Below are 23,564 nucleotides of genomic sequence, written 5' to 3'. Positions count from 1 at the left end.
CTTGAAAAAAAAGTCATTGTTTATTCTTAATATGAAATCATTTTTAAGACATCTGAAAACATTTAAAAGGCACAGGGTCATTTTTCTGCCCTTCGCCCAAATCTAATTGTGTTTACCTTCACATCTCTGAAAACATGCATGTTACACAGTAATAACAGACATGAGATGCAGAACAATCCCACTTACTTTGAGAGCATAGAGGCCTGACTTTCCAGGGATTTTGAAGAATGTTCCATCCCCTATTCGAGTGTTAGTGTGAAGCATTGCATTCAGACAGGCTAATGGAGAAGTTCCACTAAAAAATAAAAGTGTGCAAAAATGAAGCAATCTGAGATGCAGTTTCTGTGGCAAAACTGTGCTCTCAGTCTCTCTCTCAAAAAAAAAAAAAAAAGACCTTCTCACATGCCTTTTTAAAATACCCTCCCAACCCCGAAAACATCTACATTACAATAACAGGCCAGTCCAGTTTTGCCAAAGTTAATCAGATGCATCTGTCTTATAGGCTTCAGGCAAAAAGTCTCCTGAATTGAAATTATGCTTTTATTCATAAAGCAACCAACACTCTATTTCAAAGAAACCAAAGCCCAAACGTTTATGTGCTGTTATTTTACAAATAATACCATGAAGCCTCAGTTTTTAAATATTACAGACAACTTGATGGTTGCACTTGAATGATCAAATAAACCAAGTTCAAGGACAGCTCCATCCTATAGGTTGAAAAGCAACAAAAGAATAATAAGAAACCAGGGAAGAACTGATTTGAAATTACAAGTGTTTAAGTTACTCACAGGACTGCATTTCTCACACAGCCAAATAAAAATCTATATCTGTGTTCATACCTGATATAGCTTCTACAATGACAACCTTTCTTCAGATTTGTCAATAAAAAAATAAGTGTTTGGGAATTCTGCCCAGTTTTATGCTCTGTAGTAAAGATGCAAGTGACTGAATTATGAAAATAGATTTTTTTTAAGAAATCAACTGGCATTGAACTAACGATTCAAAATTTCAATGCACATATGTACAAACATTATTGAAATGTAGTCATTATACCTAGAAAGATGTTTGTGAAATGTATATGTATGTATTTTCCGGGGTAGACTCTAGAACCTTTTTTGTTGACAAACTAATATTTTTGCGAGCTAGAACTTCTAGCTAGAATTGTTACTTTCATTTACTTACGTTTCCATGTAAGTTTTACTTCCTAATATGCGAAAAGATCAATATTTGGTTGAACCAATATTGATTAGAAGCCCTACTCCACCCCATTTGTGTCTTAGGTGTTCTGGGTATTTAACCCAAAATATTCTCAGGTAAGATTATGGACCTCTGGGAAACAAACTGAGGGCTTCAGAGGGGAGGCGGGTGGGGGACTGGGACAGGCCGGTAATGGGTATTAAGGAGGGCACGTATTGCATGGTGCACTGGGTGTTATATGCAAACAATGAATCATGGAACACTACATCAAAAACTAAGGAAATACTGTATGGTGACTAACATAACATAATAAAAAATTATTATAAAAAAAGATTATGGACCTCTAGGATATTAAGGTTTGACTTTCTATGAGAAAAACATAATTTTATGTTACAAAGTTATGAGTTTTTAAAAACAAAAATTAGGAATCTCTTACCTACCAAGAAAGCTCACCAATAAAATGAAAAAAGCCAAATCTGCTGAGTGGCCACAGGATACCCCCCCACACACACACATATGTACGTGTGTGTGTGTGTGTGTATATGTGTATATATATATATATATATATATATATATATAGCATATAATCCCATCATGGTCATAAAGGTTTATGAGTATTATAATAAGAACACTATTATTTTAGGAAGCAGCTTCTCTGTGTCAACATGTCAATATGATCCCAATGGATCTGACAGGAAGCAAGAGCCCTAATATAAATGTGGTCAGAGAACAATGTAGTGATAACACCAAAATATACATGGTAATTGCACTGTGTGCATTCATGTAATATCTTTCCTCATGAAGCTTCTCCAAGTTTACAGACCTTGTTTCATTATTTTTCCTCACAAAAGATTTTTTGCTCATATTTCAAGTGGGCCAGGCATACCTCATACAGTAAAATATATTCATCTCCCCCAGAAATATCTCTGTCCTGAACAAATTCCAGATAAATAATTCCAGATAAATAATGCTGTACATGTTATGCTGAGCACTCCAAAATACCTATTTTTGTCATTTTTTCTTTAGATAAAAGCACAGACAATTTGAAGCTGGGAAATTATTACGCCAGATTTGTGGAGTTTTAATTTAGTGAAACTGTCAGAAACACAGACTTTCTGTAGGGACTTGGCAAGAAAATGTTAACACTACAAGTAAAATAGAATCCAATACATAAAAATGAAAGAATGTAGACTTTTAAAAATATAGCAATAAAATTGTCCACCTAACATCGAACCTCACACACATTCTTCCTGCTTTTTCCTAAAGTCCTAACAACAGATTTAGAATCTGAACGAATAATACAGGTTTAATGACAACTAAAAAATGCTGAACAAATATAATTTAACATCACTATAATTTACATTTTCTTCCTAAGGTACAGTAAATGAAAGATAATTATACAAGATAAACTGACTATTAAGTAGCAGTTTAATGCTATGCTTGCTGCAAATATAAGTGATAAGCACCCAGTTTCATATAAATAATGAGCTCTGTTGAGCATGAATATATTATTAAATTATACCGTTTATTAATTACATAAACTCAAGATACTATGGAAATATTTAAAAATATGTACTTCCACAATCACATGACAGTATATCTCTAAGTCTCAATGATCACTATAATTCTCCCAAATCTTTCCTGAAACAAACGTATGAAATTTGTTTCATTTCAAAACTAAACAACATTTGCATTTTAGAAAAATCAGAAAACATTTTGCAATGAAATGCAAATTTTACACCTCAAATCACTGGCTGATTAGTCACTTAGTTGTAAGCATATCACCTGCATTTCTTAACAGGAAAAAAAACTAATCATATGGTCCATTTTATTTAAAAACAATAAAACATTAGCATCAATAGAGTTAAATGTTTTATAAAGGTAACTGTTTCATCCAATGCAGAGTACACATAGGAAAATGAATTTTTTAAAAGTTTTTCATACCATTTACTTATTGCTATTATTCTCAACAACCCCATACAGTCTAGAAAATTTGGATTGCTTTTCCTGAAGAAATGAACGTCTTAATGAACGGCTATTAAACAATAATAAATAAAAGTCTTATTTATGTATTTTTATTATTTTCATACTCAAAAAAACCTAGAAAGCATGCCTTGGCCCACTTTAAGGAAAATATATTTATATTCAAACATATTTAAATTTGTTTTTATATGAATATATATTTCAATGATTTACTGTGGGTATAAAAGAACGTGAGGTAAAATATGTGTGAAAAGTGTATTCTTAGCATGAACACCTTCTATGTAGCAATTCATATTTTTCATGAATTAAAAACATTTCACTCACAGTTAAGGCAAGAGTTAACCACCTCAGTTGGAATTTAAAAGTTAAAAACTCTGTAATAAAATATGTGTATGTGTATATGTATGTATACCTGAAATAATAAAGCATCAACATTTTAACAACAACAGACACAACAACAAAACAACTCTGAACTTTCAGAAGTTACTTACTTTCTAAAAAGATGAGTTAAAAGAATCATGGTGGTGTCCGGAATTAGAAAAGGAAAACCAAGAAAAAAAGGAAGAAAAGAAAGTTAGTTTTCCAACTTAAATGCAATTCTGCATCTTACCATTTCAATAAACAGGATAATATACAAGAAACACACCAATCTTGTAGATTTGGCTGCCAATGGGGAGGAAAAACCAGGAGCTGGGGTAAAAGGCAGCTCATACTTCCTTCCCTACTGTCTCTACAGGGTTTTCATTTTATCCAAAATGCACATGTATTTCTATATCAGGAATATAATTATGAATAAGCAAGAAGGACAATATTGGTCCCTAATTCTTCTCTACCATTCCCTGTAATGGGGCCCTTTCCTATACACCTGCCAGGGCAGATATACAGCTTATTCTACTTGTTTGTTTTCCTCCCTAGACTGTAGGGTTGTGGAACCCTTCTGGTTTGTTTTCATTTCCCACAACCCCTGAAGCAGAACAGGGGTGGAATTTGGAGGCAGGGGAGCAGGCATAATTTAAACTGTCTAGACATCAAAGAACCCCCAGAGATGCTTTGCAGAGCCCTGGTGCTGTGTGAACTACAGAAAAACCATTGCTTTATCACATCAAATTGCTGACAGAACACATAAAATTTTACTAATAGTGAACACTTAGTGAAGGGAATGGATGGTTTATCTATTCTAATAATTTTAAAAACCACAAAAAATGCAACTGGAAGAATATTTACAGACATGACAAAGAAAATATAATTGCAGTCCTCCATTCCTTTATGTATAAAATAGTAATGCTGTACAGTATTTAAGCCAAATTTTAAACTATTTTATTTTACTAAGTATCTCTTACAAATGTCAGATGCAAGCTATTTCCTAAAAACATTTTTAATCTCATTTTTCAAATATGGGAACAACAAAAAATTAATCCCAAGAATGTAAGTCTAAAAACTCAACAAATTCAAGAAGCAACTGTTACGCGGTATTTATTGTGTTATTAACAGTTGCTAATTGCTATCAATATAAATTAAGAGAAACAATGATATGTTCACTCTCCTTTCAAAAAAATTCATAATAGCTCCTTTCAAGTGCTTCCAGTGTTGATGGCTTAGAGAAAATGTCTTAACTTATTATAAAGGATATATTCTTAAGAGGAAATTACGTGGGCCTCTGGTGAGCAGGTAATATTTGAGTTCCTGATGGCGGATCTTTGTGTTCACTATGTAAAAATCTAAGTGTTTACTTAGGATTTGTGCAACTAACTCTTGTATATGTCACGCTTCGCCAAAATGTTTTTATAATGTTAAAAAATGAGCAATGCATTCTTGGATTTGTCTATTCATTGACATCTTTAAAGGGCAGGTCATTACTAGTGGAGAAGAATAAACAATTTCTACCAGTGAGTGTGGCTGACTCCTTAACACACACAGGCACAGTGCACATTCATCGATCAATCAGTAACCTAGATGATTAAAAACATCCTAGAAAGGCAAGGCCAAACTAACTTCTTACTCTTTGAGAAAAATTACCACTAGTCTGGCACTCCTGAGAATGACTGAAAATAAAAACTTAAAAGCTTAATATGTTACTTAAATAATCCCAGCACATAAAATGTTAACCAAAAAATGACCTACAGCAATCCTGAATTTTGATTTTTGAAGATAAAAAAGTGTCCCAAACTTCATAGTACTTCTGAGAAGATTACTAAAGAACAATTTTCATGAGCACAGACATACGAGAAATAACAAATATTAGAGTTTTAAAAATATAAAAACAAATAGGAAGAACCAATTAACTCAAGAAATGGGTCATCATAGGAAGATACTTTGCATATTTCCATGTGAGAATATCCACATGATTTTCAATATTCAACATGTCTCTAAGGAAAAATTAGAAAGGTATCCCCAGTACACTTATGAAGTGGATATACCGAGGCATGAAATAATTACCATGTGACATATGCTGTGCAAGTCAATTTCTAAATTTAGAGAAATAATTCAACCTCCAAACCTAAACACATGGCTTTGACTGGCTTGAACATATAAAAAGATATTTTTCTTAGACTATAAACAGAATATAAACAGAGCTTTGAACTTAGACCTTTCATTCACTTTGGAGACATTACCAAGCTGCCACCAAACAGACTACAGTGATTCATACAACCATATTCATTAAACTGACCTTTTGCTTTAGGAGACAAGGTTCTCAAAACATTAAAACGGGTACAAGAGCTTGCTTAGTATTATTTTAAAATAGTAGCTATAAGGAAATAAAGAAATGAGCCTATAAAAGTGTAAACTAAAGCCTATAATCCAAATTATAATATTTAAAGATCACCAACTAAAATCTGAGGTTACAGACACTGAGTAAACAACACACCACACATACAGCTGGATACTGGCAATTGTTTCTCTACATGCCCTGTTACCACTGCCCTTCCAGGAAAGGCAATAGAGCACAAGGAGTAAGGCTGTGGCTTCTGGAGCCCGTCAGCTTGAGTTCAACAGAGGCTAGACCATTTACTAGCTGTGTGACTTGAGACTTGACCTCTCCGGGTCTCAGGTTCCTCGACTACAGAATGTGGATAATAAAAGTCACTATTTCATAAGGGATTATTCTGAAGGATTAATGAGTTAAAACATGTAAAACATTTCAAAATGTGTCTGGCATACTGTAAGTGTTCAAAATTGTGAGCTCTCATTATTATGAATATCTCTCCTCCTCAATCAACCAACATGTAGAGGTACAAAGGATGGCAAATGGAAAGAATTTAAATGTTTCATAACCTGTCTAAAGAATTGGTTCAGGTAAGATTTTGTCTAATTTCACTTTCACTTTATGAGCAAAAATAAGACATGAGCGAGCTTACACTCCAACCCCATAGACTTTCGCATGGGAATAATATTGAAAATAACTTATTCAGTAAAGGTAGAAGGAAAAGTATGATAATAATAAATACCTGTTATGGTTACCATTTACCAAGCATTTGTAATGGGATTGGGCTTTCGTCCCTATTATCTACATTCCTTACAGCCACCATGAAATGTAAAAGCATGATGCCCAGTTTTGCAGATGTAACTGAGACTGAAGGATTAAAGATCTTACTGCAGTCAAACAACTAAGTGACAGAGCTGAAATCCAAATTCTATTCTGATTCCAAAGTCCATGCTTTTTCCAATCCCCCCTTTCTTCTCCCCACAGTTGTCTCCTCCACTTAATTAACCTTGGATTCTAAAAAAGAATATTTAGCACTTGAAGGAAACACACAAAGAAAAGCCAGATGCTGGCAACCGTAAACGTGGTTGGCTCTGTCTTCGTTCAATGCCATCTACAGCAACGATGCCCCTCTGGGCAGACTTCATTATTCTAAGAACTAGGCTGCAGAAGATGACGTTGTTGCTCATCTTCTTCAGGTAATGCTACCTACTCAAACTACAGAAGAAAGAACTTTGAGAGAATACGGTAGAGAATTCAGGTCCACAATTGAGATGCCTCTTTGTAGAACTGGATCATTAAAGTATAACACAATCCATTAATTGAATAAACATCTACTGAGCACATTATATATGTCAAGTTAATCTTGAAATAAATTTGCACTCTGACAGTGCTTTGCACATAATAGAAATGCTGGCTGAGCTCAAGTGAATTCTCTGCATACATACAAAATGACAAGGGATCTAGGAGAAAGGAGCCTTGAGGCATGTGGCACGACAGGAGGAAAATCATTTCAAATTTAAATGTTATCCTTAGTTTATTCCGAGGAGATGAATGAGATGGAATCAAGAGCCCATTTCTTATGTCACCAACTCCGATGCAGAGGCAACCAACCCATGGCCACTGGCGGCTCCCCAGGACTTTATGCTCTTTCCCCATCACTGCAATCTCAAGGAGAACAGTTTCAATTAAGCCAAAAAATGTACCTTTCTCAAAATAAAAAGATGGACTTCATATACTAAGAAACAGACATTAATTATATTTGGTATGATAAACTGGTTTCATATAAAAACGTGAATTTCTATATTCTACTTGTAGTCCCCCTCTCCCGACTTGTTAGCAATGGCTGATACTACAGCATTTCCAAATGTGTTCTATGGAATATTAGTCCCAAGTGATGCGCCAAAAGAAGTGTCAGATGGGTTTTGGGAAAGCAGCATGCTGCATTCTTTGCAAAATCACTAAATACATTAACAGTATATACTGAAGTCTCTGAAAAATTCCGCTTAAGAAACTTCCTTAACACACTGTTTCCTAAGCATAAGCAATAAAAAAAAAAAACCTCCCCACCCCAATATTTAGCAACATCCTTCTACAGTATGCCAAGAAATATACTTGAGGAAATGCTACCCTATATTTATGACTAGGATCATTAGAAAAAAGTACCTAGGAGTTATACTCCCAGGAATGTTTAATTTTATTAGCCAAATGCTTAAAATATAAGGTATACAAAACATCTGTGCCTCTGTGGAAAAAAAAAAAAAGGCACTGCGGTGAGTAATTTTCCCTGTTTAAATTTATAAAATTAAAAAAACATATCCAGGAACTTTGAATAGCATTGACAAATTTACAAATTTAGTATCCACGTGTAACTGAAACTACTACCCAACATAAAGGTCATCTTACTCATCCCAGTGGAGATCTTCCTCCTGGTTCTCTATTTCTCTCCCTCAGTGAGGGCTACTATTCTCCTCTCATCACCCAGCACTAGAGCATTTCTCAGACTCTTCAAACCATTGTGCCACAACAAAGCTCATTTCTCAATTTACCTTTTTGCTTCCTCACATCCTAACTCAAACATCACCTGCATCCCAGGAGGAAGTTTCACAGCCCCCAGCCCCGCCTTCAGGATCTCCCCGCTCCAATGCAGCCTACCCAAGGGTGCCAAAGCAATGTTCCTGTTTAAAAACAAACAAAAAACACTGCTTAGATGCCTCGGGCCAGGCCATACACTGGATTTTATTTATTATTTATTTTTTAAAATCCGTGGTTTCAGAAGCACAAAGTTTCAGGCTGAAATTACAGTTCCCTATAGTACAGTTGGCACCGACCTCATCTCCTCCAACGCTTGGATTACTCTTCACTCTCAAACTACTCTCCTAGAACCTGATCCAACTCCGTAAACTGTGTGCCTCCATGGTTTCCCATCTCTCTGTTTTGGTTCACATGAAACCCGCTGCCTGGAAACGCACCCCACTCCTTGCCCCACTGACCACTCAACATAAAACTCTGAACTACGGCCTGTACGGTGACCCCTTTTGTAAGCCCAGGGCATTCCCGTATTACAATCTCAACACTTTGCATATCCCTCATGGTTTCATCAAAATTTTTATATTTCTAACTGTCCTGCCCCCCTACCACTCACACATTTGGGAACTCCTTAGGGGATAGTCACATATTTATTTATTTTTGTATTATCTGACAAGCAATCCCAATGCACTCAAGACATGTTTGTTGAGATGAACTCTTCGCTGCTATGAAAGTTGTTACAATCAGGCATTTGTGGGTATAAAGCACCTGCAATGACTATCATCTATATTCTATCTAAATTGAGGACTACAAGCGTGTGTTCTGAACACCCTACACACCCCTCAGGACACACTAGCCATCTTACAGACACATGCCGTGCGTCACTTTCTCTTAGGGACCTTCCCCTCTTCAGTAATATGATTCGAGGTTAGTTATCAGTGAAATGGTCCTGATTTCCCCATCAGGAAGGCTACCCAGATTAAACAAAATGGTCAAAGGGTGGGAGTTTGGGGAACTGATACAGAAATAAAGAGAAAAGCACACATTATTCTCAACAGAAACATAAGCTAATACTGAAACGATTAGCTGCTGCCGCCTCTGCCTCCAGGAGGAGAGCCTGTCAAGAATAAAGCTAACCAGAGGAAAGCAGAGCAAAACATGGAAAGAAGTGGGGGGATGGTATCACTTGAGCTCCTGCATTATCTAGTCATGCTGAATATCAATCCATCAGATGTCTAAGTTAAATAAGCCAATACATCCCGCTCCTTTTTTTTTTTTTTGACTGTTGTCAAATAGGCTAAATGATTTATACAAGCTGACCTTTTTTTAGGCCTCAGTCTTCTCATCTGTAAAATGATGAGTTTAAAATAGGTGTGCTTTAAAGCTCTGCTAATCCCTTTCTGGCTAAGGTTTTAGGGACAATTAATAATGGGTTGACCACCAGGCTTCCTGTTCATTCCAGCCATGCTGCCTGTCTCCCTACTCCCTTCACCTTCAATGCCTTCTGTTCCCCCCCTCCCTATTCATTTCTCAAGGTCCCCTCACCTTCACCTCCTAAAAACTTCCAATGACCTTTCCAGTCCATGATCGTCTCTGAACTTCCAGAGGCTTTATAGCCAGTCCCACAAGTGCAGCATTTAATTCTTTGCATCTAACACCACATTGCTTGATGGCATCTAGCAACTTAGGACTCCAACTTCCTTAGGGTTCTTTGTGGTCCCCTCAGGGGCCTGCCAGGCTTGGACACTCATGAAACATCCAAGGGCTCTTGATAAAGTAACATTTCACAATTTACAGAGTAGAATGAAATCTGAAGCTTGGCAATACCAAGTACTGGTTGAGAATGTCCAGAAATAGAAACTATGAAATACTCTAGTGAGAATATAAATTGACACAACCAATTTGGAAAGACATCTGGCAATATCTAGCGACAAACAGAACAAAACAGAAGGATGCGTGCTCTACAGATCAGCAACTCCACTTTTCGGTATAAACCCTAGAAAACCTCATGCACATTCCCCAGGGGACATTGTTTGTTTTAAGGGAAAAACAAAACTGTCAATAAACCAAATATTCACCAATAGATTATAGCTATAGACACAGACATATTTTCACCTATATATGCATAGTAAAACTATACAATTCGGAGCTACGACAGTACACAGCAAACCTATAACACAGATTACCTCTGAGAAAAGGAAATCAAGGAAGCTCCAGCTTTTCCTGCTAGACTTAATTAAAAAAAAAAAATCCAAAGCCCGATTATGACAACATGTCCACAACTGTGAATTCTTGGCACCGGTTGTTGGTCTACTATTTTACTGTATTTTCAAATTTTTCAAAACAGAAAATCACTCTTGCTTTTGTTCTTTTTACCCACAATTTGTCTTCTCTCTAATTCTATCAGATTCTTCCCTGGTGTCCACTTATGTTAGTGTTTAAAGATTTTTATGCAAGCAAATAAACACATGGAATTTACATGGAAGTGCAGAGGGACATAGTTACACAGAATTGAAAGGAATGAGTCCCTCTCGACTTCCCCTAACTGCACCTACTACTTCGGAGGTAATGCCTGCTAAGGACCTATCTGTTCTCTTCCAGGGTTTTTCCTATTTGCATTCATAGCTACCTACATTCAAGTCTATAGTTTGGTATTTTAAATTTATTTTCAACACAAATGACAGCAGTTAGTGCATACTAGTAGCTACATGCATTTTTGGTTAATAACACAACCAGGAGATTTTCCCACAGAATATTTTTTTGCTCTTAATATTGTACAGATTATTGGATGTTCTTAATATTCATACAGTACTTTTAATATCCTATAGATAGGTCATAATTCTTAAAGTATTTCCTTATTAACATTTAGTTTAATTTTACCCATGCAAATAGTGCTGCAATAAATAATCTGGTATACACTTCTCTCTATATAGGAGCTATAGATTGAATGCTTGTGTCCCAAACCCCAAAATTCATATGTTGAAACCTAGTCTCCAGTGTAATGGTATGTAGGAGGTGATTAGGTCCTGAGGATGGAGCCATCATGAATGGGATTTGTGTCCTTTTTTATAAAACAGACCCCAGAGAGTTCTCTGTCCCCTTCCCACGTAAGGACTCAAAGTGTAGAGGGACATCGTTGACCCAGAAAGCGAGCCCCCACCTGACTCCAAATCTGTAAGCACCTTGATCTTATTAGCCTTTGCAGCCTCCAGAACAGTGAGAATCAAATTTCTGTTGTTTATAAGCCACCCAGTCTGTGGCATTCTGTTATAGCAGTCCAAACAATCTAAGAAAATATGTATGCTTATTTCTCTACAACAGATTCCTGAAAGAATTTTTAGATTAAAAGGGTGATTTTAAAATTTTGATAATTTCTTCCAAATTACCTTCCCTTAAGAGTAACTATTTTCCCCACCCTAATCAATTGTGGAGCGCATTAATCTTTAAATTTTTGTTAATCTATCCAAAACGGAGGTGAAGAGGTCATTCCAGGTAGAGGGAACAGCATGAACAAGGCACAGATGGACAGAACTGAATGCGGTGCACAGACATATGATTATTTATTTGGCATTTCCAGAGAGTGAGGGGGAAGGAGAGTAGGGTTGGGATCAGTTTCCAGAGGGAAGATAATGCACCATGCCATGCACATGTCTAAATCCCATGGCCAGAAGCTTAGTCTTCATGCAAGAGATGATAAAGAGCCCCAGAAAATTTTAAGGACGAAGATGCCCTTGTCCCTCTGTTAGCATGAGGACAGATCTAGAATGAGACATGCCTAGAAGACAGACGAATTAGAAGCCTGCAGTACTGGACTGCAGGGAAGATGACAAGAACCTCAACAGAGCAAGGATGGTAGGCCAGAGACGCGGAGAAAGAGTCAAGAAATGCATTAGAAGAAATACGGTGCGAGGGGGAGATCAATGGGACATAAAAACTAACTAGACGTGGGACATAAGGGAGGAGGAATTTAGGATTGCTTTAGCGGCTGAGGGCAAATGGTGTTATAATTCGTTAAGACAGTTCACAAAGAAGAGATCAGTTTGGAAAAAAAAATATGATGAATTTAGTTCTGGACTTACTAATTGAAAGGTATGCATCCAAAATTCAGATACAAACATGCATCACAGAGTTAATGCTGGGGTTACAGACAGACACTGGGGAACCATCAGCATATAGAATGGTATTTAGAAAGGTGAAAACTGATAGGCACAGATGTAGAGTAATAAAAGAAGAGAAAAATGACTGACTTGAGCTTATTATATTCCAACAGTCAGGAAACGACATGAGAAAATATTTCTGAGATGACAAAAAGGAAGAAAGAATCCTGCGAAGGATTTCATTATAATAATGAGGTGTAACTCTAACCTCAGGATATGATTATTTTAGAAGTCAGAATAAATCTCTGTATGCATAGGTAGAAATAACCTATAAATAGGAAATTACCTAGAGGATCTTGCCAACAGGAATCTTTCTTTTAAATATAGTTTTCTTTTAAAAAGTAATATAAGAACATCACTGAATATCTGTCAATGAATGAAAAGATGGAAAAATCCCTCAAAATCTGAACTCCTTAAAACAACTCTGAGCATTTTATAAATTTTCTTCTAGCCTATTTTTTTTGGTGTGTTTCTAAAGTTATAATTTACCTAAATGTTGAATTACAACATTTCATTTTATACTATACCCTCTCTGTTCTATAAAGCCATCACAAATATATCAAATGGTTAAAAATATTCTATCAACTTGTTTCAAGTCCGTGATTTTCAATCTGTCTATACATTAGAATTTTTAGGAGGATTTTCCAAATGTAAATCTTTAGGCAACTCCAAACTTATTAAGAAAAAATCTCTGGGTGGGGCCCAGACATCATGCGTTTTCTTGCATCTTTCCAAATGATTCTAATCTGCAGCCAAGTGTGAAAAGCACTGGTACTACAGGCAAGCATTTAAATTACGTCCTTTATAATTGAAATAGTATTAATATGAGTATGTTCGCACATATATTTTTTCTTATATTCAGGAATATTTTAAGATAGGCTTGCAGAGTGGCATTATTAATTCAGGATATACATTATGTAATGACCTTTTGCAAATAACACCAATTGGCTTTTAAAATGAGTTATTTTGGTTTATATTCTCACTGGTAATATATAACAGGAAGCATCATTTGGAGTCAGGGTGAAGTGTGTGGAATGATTAATTTATTGGGTAAACTAAGAAACAATCTCCAGTGGTTACTTTACCTTGCATTTCTGATTATTAGTAAGATCAAATGTTACTTGCTTATTCCTTAGTTTTATACACTGGAGCTCCCCTGATCATGTCCTTTGACCATGATGCTCCAAGGTCATTGTTTATTTTCTTAACTGTTTTAATAATCTCTTTATATAATACCTCTAGCATATTAACTAAAAACATTTTTTCCACTTTCACTTAACATATTTTGATATGCAGGCACAAAAATTTCTGTAGTCAATTAGGTCAATTATTTCCTCTGCACTTTGTTTTACAGCTTTTAACTGTGAAAAGTCACTTCCCTATCAAAGGTGGATTCAAATGTTGGATCTGAATTTTTCTAATTTTCTTCCCAAAGGTGGGACATTTCATATGTAAGTATTCAATCACGTACATATCTTCCTCAATATAAAACACAACTAACACATTATATGTTCAATAATCATTTATCATTTTTAATGGCTTTCTATGGTTCAGAAAGAGTAAGAGCAGTTAGTTTCCTTGTCCATTTCTGATTCATGCTCCTATTCCTTCTCTGCAGAAGAATCTGGTACTACTCATCAGAAATTCCTTGATCAGCAGAATGTCAAAAGAATTCAGCTCAGAGTTTTGCTGGCTATGGGGAAATTTTCACCTTTAAATGTTTGATAAAGGAAATGTCTAAAATTAACTACACCAACCACTACTGTTAAGACTGGCATTCATGCCACAGTTAAATGTCAATTTAACTTAGTTGTGTTTTCTCCTCCTTCCTCCTCCTCTTCTTTCTCTGTCCACTTATATTCGTAAGGCAAATTGTTCAGTGGTAGCTTTCTGCTTTAATTAGAAGTGTTACCATTGAAAGATATTTAGTAAACATAGCTCTTTGCTATAAAACAGAAGTTTTGTGAAATTCAAACATCATAGTTACTTGGGAGGGCATGAAATACATCCACAAAATCCAGATTGAATTATAAAGTAAAAACAAACTTTACAAAGGGCCTAACTTCTAGGCAAGATCTCTTATGGGAACAATATGCTCTGAGAAAGGAAGAGTAAACACAAAGCCTAGTGAATTTAAAGCATCCTTCCCTTCCCCAAACTTAGTATTTGACACTTAAAAATACCTCTAAGGATCTGGCAGTAGGCCTACAAGAAATTTAATACACCCCGTTCTTGTTTTAATTTCACCCTCAGGAAAATATAATTCATGAAAGGCATAGGTTGGGAGCAGGGATGGCAGAAATGCTTATGTCTCCTACAAGTCACATTAATACTCTTCCATACAGGGGAAAAAAAAACCCAGTAAGATAAAGATAAGAATGCCTAAGATCAATGCAAATGTAAAAAGAGAATAAATAATACTGTTTCAGGCTAATGGTTTTGGAAAACTATAAAATTATACACACATACATATTAATAAATTCCAAAAGTAATGCTACTAATACGTTATATATGTGTTACCTCTGTTTTACAGAAATAAACATCTTCCTTAGGAGAAAATGCGCATTTTGATGACCCATGGGGAGAAATGTATCTTTAGACAAAAGAGTTCCTGTACATTATTTTACAGCAATATCAGTGTTCCAACCAGGCACACAGAGACCCTCCAGACAACAACTCCAGTAATGAAAAGGGAGAAAAATATGTAAATGTAATCGGAATGGAAAGGAAGAGAACTGGTGAGCCACTATAATAATTCGAGAGAAATTATTTTCAACCTGGACCCCTTCTTAATCAACTAACTAAAAGGTAACTGATTAAGCAGGTGCGAGAACTATGGAGAACTATCTGTACGTTGATGTAACAATAAGGGAAATATTCTTGTGCCTTCCTTCATTTTTCAATGCTTCAAGAAACAAAACTTTACATATCATGGCTTCTGGCCATTTGGCAGACATCTGAAGTAAGCACAACTCCAACCCACTCATTTAACCTGAATTAATATTCTTGAGGTTTTATATAGCCACTTAAAGCTTTCAGGAAATAGTTCCTCGATGCACCTGCCACCTAACTCCATGAAATCAATATTTCACTTAAGCTAAGTCCGGAAATCTTAAGGTGCTGAATTCAATTATGACTGCTACTTCATGAGCCGCTAGTAGACAAAACATATCATTGAAATTGAAAATCATTACAGTTAAAGAGCTTTACCTCCTTTGGGGGGGTGTTTTCTAAGGTACCATTAACATAATTAATAACACTATATCACATTAGGATAACAATAACAACTTTAATATATAGTGCAATACTCTTCTATTGCCAAATGTCAGTTTATAAGCACAGAAACAACGTTTTCTCTGTCTATGCCTGAAATAAATCTATTCTGTAATGGTGGGAGCAAACTGCCCATCAATATGAAAAGAAAAACTGATAATATTGATTCAAACTTCATTTAAAGATGAAAACAAGTATTTACTGAAATCCAGATATATTACTATTTAAGCAGAACACAAAAATTCACATCTTCAGTCATAAGCACCATGTTATACATGACAGGCAATGGAAAGCTGAGTTCCATGTAGCAACGTTTTGTAGACACATTAAAAAGATAAACCAAAAAAAAAAAAAAAAAAAAAAAAAGCTTTGGTCTTCAAATGCTGTCTTTCTCAGATAATTGCTGACTACCCGATTGACTTCCTTGCACTGATCCTTATAGTTTTCTAGGATCCAATGTGGGGTATCGTTACTTCATTTTTCAAAACAGAGAATGGACAAACATCCAAAAAGATAAAATCCAAAATCCTAAACTTACTTATCCCATAAGTGGCAAACCTTTGATGGTCCTAAAATTGTTCATTTTGTCACCTGACTTGTTAAACTGAGTTTTAAGAAAACTCTAAAAATTTTCAAAACAATCATGATGCTAGTACATTTCTGTCTTTCATTTCCTCCTTGGTCTGTTCATGCCTTCTGATAGGCATTCTTTTCTTCTTTTTTTTTTTTCCCCCTTCCCTTTGGGATCCCCACTTCAAGTCTAATGTTTGCCTGTGGCTTAACATTTGACTGTGATGGAAAGACTGAGCTTTGGAATCAGCAAGACCCAGACTCAAGTACCAGATCTTCCACCTATAACTGTGTGAAGTTAGGCAAAATACCTAACTTCTCTCAGCATCAATTTCCTCATCTGTAAAATGAAGAAACAGCACCTACTTCTCAATGTTACTGTGTAGATTAAATGAACTAAAAAATAGAAACTGCTTGGCTTAGTGCCTGACACTGATCAGTTACCGCATAAATGTTAGTTTCCTGCCCTTTTGCCAAAATGACATTCAACAGACAGTTCTAATGATATTTACAGACACATACATCTGTGTTTCTTCTTTTCAGTTCTTTACGTGTATTCTACTATTAGGCCTAATAAACTTCCTCCATGTTCAACACTCAGCAAGCTGTTCATTGCCCTAAAGGAAAATAACTGAAATAACATTTCATAAATAAATAATAACCAAGAACAGGCACCAAGTTTCTAAAGAACATATTCAAAATTAAAGACACTCTAGCATATTCTCTGTAAAAACTTAAAATGCCTAAGCAGTTTAAAGAAAGAGAGAGAGTATTTATGCTGCAAAACTCCTTAAAAGTACAACCCAATTTGATTCTTAGTAAAACAGGGTTAGAATAATGAAGTGCTCTCCGTGAAGATAAAGCAAAACATTTACTGGGAAAAATCAGCCATCACCCTCAAGAATATTTATTAACGTAGCCAGGCTACTTCGCTTAAAAGAGCCCCAAGCAAAAGGGTGAACAAGCAGACTACAACTTCAGAAAGAAAGATCACGGAGATGCAGTCAATGTTCACAGGGAAGAAGGCTTAGATATATAACGAAAGGAAAATAAAACATTTCTATCCGACATTGCAATAGGATTTGCATGTATAGATAAATGGGTAGTCAAAACATGGCCACAGTTTACACAAACTGTAACTCAGACAGAGGAATTAGAAAGCACACCAGGGTCTCCTGAATTTTCCCTTTCCAACAAGTCACACTTCTCAGTTTCGATTCTAGTCTGCACTGTCACACTGACAAAACAGAAATAACGTATGTGAGCGACATCTGTCTGGGAATCACCCTCATAACCTTCTACACAGTCATTCAGATCACACTGCCTGGCCCTCAGGTGTCCAGTTGTCTTCTCAAACCCACTAAACATAAACAGGGGGAATGAGTGACAACCACGCGGTTCCACACAGGAAGACCCTCAATGTCCATTTTCACCCGTCACTAGCTGGTACCTACCCGGAAGGAATGAACGGAACCACTCCAATGCAATCCCAGCCACTCCTGCTAGTTCAAGCATTCGGTTCAGCATCACCTCATGACCAACACGAAAGCAGCTGAGGCTCTAATATAATCATCATGGAAAGTTGTCCCAAATCCTTCATTCGAGGAAGATCCTTCATACACACCAACGCTGTCTCCAAGCCATGCCGGGGTCTGAAACCAGACTGGAAAATATTATATATGTGTATATATAGTAAAACTCCCACAAACCACGCTTCTACTATGTCATATTTATTTACAGCTGCTTAATCCATCCTATGTATATGTGTATATAGAGATTGCCTTCTCAAGGTGAAATATGAACATTCAAGGAAAGATCCTTTTCATAGTAGAAGGTAATCTGACAGCATATGAAGACCTGGTGCTGCCTGGTAAGGTAGTGGAGCTGGTCCCAAATGGAATATACTCTGTCCTGAAGGGAAGAGAGAAAACACAACATTGGTTTCCAAGGCTAATCTTCTAAACTTGATATACAGGATCAAACTACGCTGGGGTTTAAAAAAGCAACAAAACAAAACAAAAAACCTTGGCTTTTTCAGGAGATGAGAAAGCAATGCCAGATTAACTCTTGAAGCTCTGTTGCACATGACCAAACATGTGCCTTCTTCCTCCTGAATCCCACTATGTGGACACCACTTGCATAACCCTAGCTACCATTGCCTTGACTGTATTATCAGAATATCTACTGATCAAGAAACTCTCTAACTTGCTCATCATGCAGACAGCACCAGAAAACTTTGAATGAATATCAACTTCAAATGGTAAAAATTAAAAAAAAAAATCAATGAAGCCCTAAGAGCTATTATATGTTAAATAACAAGAACAAATCAACTTATTTAAAATATCAATTTTCCCTCTCACTGCTTAATGAATAGGCTTTTAAGAAACAAAGAGACAGACATTATATAGAGTTTTCAAAGTTAAACCAGAGAATGCACTATTTTTATCATCTTGAGACCTTTATCATAGTATTAAAGACTGTGTATTTCCTTTCTGCTTCTCCTTTCTCCTAAATTAATACTGAAAACTAAAACTTTCAATCCCAGCACAATATTTTACTAAGTTTCTCTATTTCCAGAATGTGTCTAAAATACAATTAAATGGGTTAAATCATTGCAGCATTATTTCCTATATATTTACCCTAAATTATTATTTGCATTAAGCAAATGGCTACCCGTCAGCTTGTCATATATAATTCCATTTAAAATAGAATTCTGTCTTCCAATCTCCATTTCCCTTGCTCTACTGGCCAGACTCATCCCATTCTTGTCAGCTGTATTCAGTCTGTACTTATGAAAAATCCTGGGAATGTCTATCCAGTGCACTGCCTCCTCTACCCACTTAATATATACTTTGGTTCCCAAGTCAACTATTCCACTGGTATCAAATATCCAGAAACCTATTAGACAGGTTTGAACCTGAGATTTATATCAAATATAATACTCATTACTTTTTTTTCTGGACACTTTCCACTACTTCACTGCATCTCATAAAAAGTGACATAGCTCTCCTAAGGAAAATGCAAAAACTAAATGGATCACCTACGCAAAGGACCTAGAAAATACTATACCGAAAGGGACAGACCACTTAGTTGATAGCTCAAAATTACAGTCCACTTGGTGCTTAGCAATATACAATGCTTTTCCTCCTAAAATTTTAAGTCCTCTTGTTTGACATATTGACCCTCTCTTGTGTAACCTGAGGGTCTGACCAAGTACAGTGAGTATAAGGGTCTTCTCAGACCATCCCTTATGTATTATGTCAGCTAAAGATGTCTATAAGTGAGATACGTTCAGTTGAACATTTGCCGAGGTATCTTCTATATCTACAAACTATATAGGATATACAAACATGAGTAAGACAGGTCATTAGCCATCTTGCAATTCATAGTTTAGATGGAAGAAAGACATAAACAAAAACAACTGTGATAAAGATATATTTAAAACATCCCTTGAAATACAGAAGAAGGAACCATATTTCTGCCTGGGAATCACAGGGAAAGTTGCCCAGGGGAGGTGACAATTTGCATCTTAAATGATAAACAGGTAGCAGGGTAGCAGTAATGGTAATAATCAACAGAAGCTAAGCATTAGCATATATGCAATTTAGTAAAATCCTGGAAATCAGATCACTACTCAAAAGCAAAATATATTCTGTCCTATATTTAGTGTAATAGACAGCATTTCCATTTCAGTATAATGGAAAACTCCCAGTATACTATGAACATTTAATACATATTGAATAAGCCAAAACTGTGAGAACCTTAATGACAGAAGCAGAAAAATAATGACAATTTTACAAATAATTAATCATTTCCTACACGTTTAAATGGAGACCTACTCAGAGACAGCAAAGTGTTTTTTTCATTAAAGTCTATTATCCAAAATTTCATTTTGTACATTTGAAACTTCATAATCAGATACCAAACGGAATTTGGATGGTAGTACAAATACACAGGACTCTGAGACACATCCCCCCCTACCCCGGCCAACACGCCAATTAGATAATTAGCAGGAAATACTGTCAGGACGCTCCATGTTAATACATCGAAGTCTGGAGGGTGGGAAAGCAGGAAATACCACATTGATATCATTCATTTAGAAGGCTAAAGTTGCCCAGGGGCACCTGGGTGGCTCAGTCAGTTAAGTGTTCGACTCTTGATTTCAGCTCAGGTCATGATCTTGGTTGGGGTCTTGAGATGGAGCCTCGTGTCAGGCTCAGCACTCAGCACCAAGTCTGCTTGAGGTTCTCCCTCCCTCCGTCTCTGCCCCTCCCCCCGTGTACACTCATGCTCTCTCAAACAAATAAATCTTAAAAACAGTTTTTTAGAAAAGGCTAAAGTGGCCCAAATATGAAAGCTAGCTAGAGAAAAAGTTTCTCAGTTACAAATAGGACCCCCAAAAAACCCATCTCCTTCAATGGGAAATTATTTACTTGTTGGTATATTATAAATTGGGGAAATCCCTGACCCTAGAGTTCCAACACTGGTCATTGACAGATATATTAAAAACAACTCAGGATCAGGCACCTGGGTGGCTCACTTGGTTAAGCGTCCAACTCTTGATTTTGGCTTGGGTCATGATCTCAGAGTCTTGAGACCAAGCCTGGCATCTGGCTCTGCACTGGGCAGGGAGTCTGCTTGAAATTCTTTCCTTTTCCATCTACCCCTCCCTCCACTCACATGCATGAATACTCTCTCTAAAAATAAATAAATCTTAAAAAAAAAAAAAAAGCAACTCAGGATCTGCTCAATCAAGTTACAATGGCTTTCAGTCTTACCACTGCATCTGAGTTAAGAACATTATATAAAATCCCTTTTCTAACTTAAGAAATTTCAGACAAAAACTTAGGTATTAAATAACATTTACATACTTGTTGAAACAACCTTTTGGCACCAGTATGCCAAAAACACTACTGTGAAATATCTTAGAATATAAATTTGACTTGAAATCCATTTAATCTTGATTAATTTCCCCCAAACTCCTAATAAGGCAGCAAACAGTGAAATCTCATTAATCAAGTATCTTACAATTGACAGCACATTTTCCAAATGATATTATTTTCATAACAGTCTTATGATGCAGATAAAGAGTTGCAATTTCCCCCCATTTTACTGGAAAGATAAAAAAAGACTGAGTGACTTATCCAGGATAATACATTATGTTAGAAGCAGAAATAGAGAATTAAAATTTCCATTCACTCAATCAGAAAATATCATGAGCCTATTACATGAAGGGCACCATGGGGAAGAGACGAATCAATGAGACATGAACTCTACCATTAAGGAAATTGCAGTCCTATTATAACAAGAGAAAATTGGAGAGAGTTTATTAGATGCTACAACAAAATAACACACATATTATGTTATAATGGAAGAGGAAGGATAAAATAATGAATTAGAGCTAGAACTAAAGAATTCTTTACTGAGGAAGTGGTATAGGACATTGGAATTGGGCTCTGGAGGTGGGAAGTGGAGAACAAGAAATGTGAAGGTCATTACAGGCTGAGCAGAGTCAGAGAGACTTGAAAATATGTGGAATGTTTGCATGAAGTCAAGTAAATAGGTAATTATGTTTTCAAATGCCAAAAATGATAATACATATTTAACCTATATCAAGCCCAAGAATGAGATTTAATTTAAAAACAGATATAGCAGAGGCTGGTAGTTATTCCTCAATAACTACTTCTCCCTACAGTTAAGACTCTTACATTTTGGCTGGGAACATGCCTCCTGCAACAGAATATATTCTCCTGCTCCCCTCTCTATCTGGCCAGTGGACAAGAGAAAAACTGTTACATTCAACTTTCAGAAGGTATCAATAAAGGGACTGCATGTGTCCCTTCTTCAAGCTGCTTCTAGGAACATGGATTTGGTCGCAAGCCATGTTAGACCATCAGGATGAGGACAAAATCCTAAGGATAATGGAGCAATAAGAGAGAAGGACCCTGACTCCCTGTATATCCTGATGTAGCAAAGTTGTCTCATCATTCCTGGTACTCGTTTCCAAATTTAATGTGAGAAATTAACTTTTAATTTGTTTAATCACTTATTTTGGCATTCCATGATACCTGTGCAAAATTATGCACGAGCTTATATATAAACAGGCTGTGCTATAAAGTAAATGCAAAATCAAAGTAGTTTCTTGGATCTCAATTCTCAAAACCTAAGAAAAATAACCTGAACATATTTAAATTAATTGCAAAGGGCTTAATATAATCAGCAACACAGAATTATAAAAGGCTTTCAAATCTATTTTTAAATTTTAATCTATATAACCACCTTAGGCAGAGGAAAGGTCAGAAATCAATATTATCATATTGTAAATGAGGAATAAGACAACATATCATGAATTCATAAGTATTTGACAGCTCCAAATTATACTGAGTTTAACCTTGCTTAATCCGTAAAATAATTATTATATATATTCCATACCACACTGGTATACTAAAGATCCATTTATAAGAAAAGTCAAATGAGTTATCTACGCCAAAAAAAAAGAATAAGTGAAAAGTAGTTTTTTGCTGTAAGTTGACAATTTACCCATCGGACTTCTCATTCCACTCAATTTTATTGTGATTACATCTAAATATTTAACTGCTATCCATTCTTTATAGAGAATAGAGGAAAATTTAGTAAGTAAACAAAAATATATTATCACAGTGTGAATGAAGACACAGAGCGGGCTGTAAGAGCCCAAAGGGGAAATAGGAACAGAGGAGAATGGCTGCTGGATGACCTGTTTGCATCAACTTGTCTGCACGCAAATCTATTCACCCTTGCTTCACATATTACCTCATATTACAGGCATTCCAAAGAATAACTGGAATAAGAATATTCAATAAAATGATCTAAGGCATTGTGCTTTACCGAGCTCACTGGCTAGCTACATCAGCCCACAAGGGAAGGGGCATATGGTGGTTGCAACCTCTTCCCCCGTTCTTCCCAAAGTCCTTTGAGCAAGGTCTTGATGGCAACAAGGAGTTACTGAGGCCAAATTTGAGAATATTAGACCACTAGTTGAAGTATAAATTACAGTACAATCTCTCTCGCACCCCTAACTCCTGCCAACAGTGTTACAAATCTGTACTACTAGAGGCAAATGGAATCAGGTTAACAGAGGGTGACTGGATCAATGAAAACGCATCACTTCAGGA

At 36.0% G+C, this 23,564-nt stretch overlaps 1 protein-coding gene across 1 annotated transcript in view; it reads right to left on the bottom strand.

The window, feature by feature from the left end:
* ASXL3 (ASXL transcriptional regulator 3) overlaps positions 1-23,564 on the bottom strand; it is a 183,369-nt gene that overhangs the window by 113,397 nt on the left and 46,408 nt on the right. The window contains exon 7 of the mRNA XM_034642200.1: positions 187-295. Within this exon, the coding sequence (XP_034498091.1) occupies positions 187-295 (109 nt within the window). The remainder of the gene's footprint in view (positions 1-186; positions 296-23,564) is intronic.

The sequence above is a fragment of the Ailuropoda melanoleuca genome, chromosome 14 (assembly GCF_002007445.2).
Source record: "Ailuropoda melanoleuca isolate Jingjing chromosome 14, ASM200744v2, whole genome shotgun sequence".
Taxonomy (NCBI): domain Eukaryota; kingdom Metazoa; phylum Chordata; class Mammalia; order Carnivora; family Ursidae; genus Ailuropoda; species Ailuropoda melanoleuca.
The sequence above is the reverse complement of the archived record's forward strand: the minus strand, read 5'-3'. Positions and strand labels throughout refer to the sequence as shown.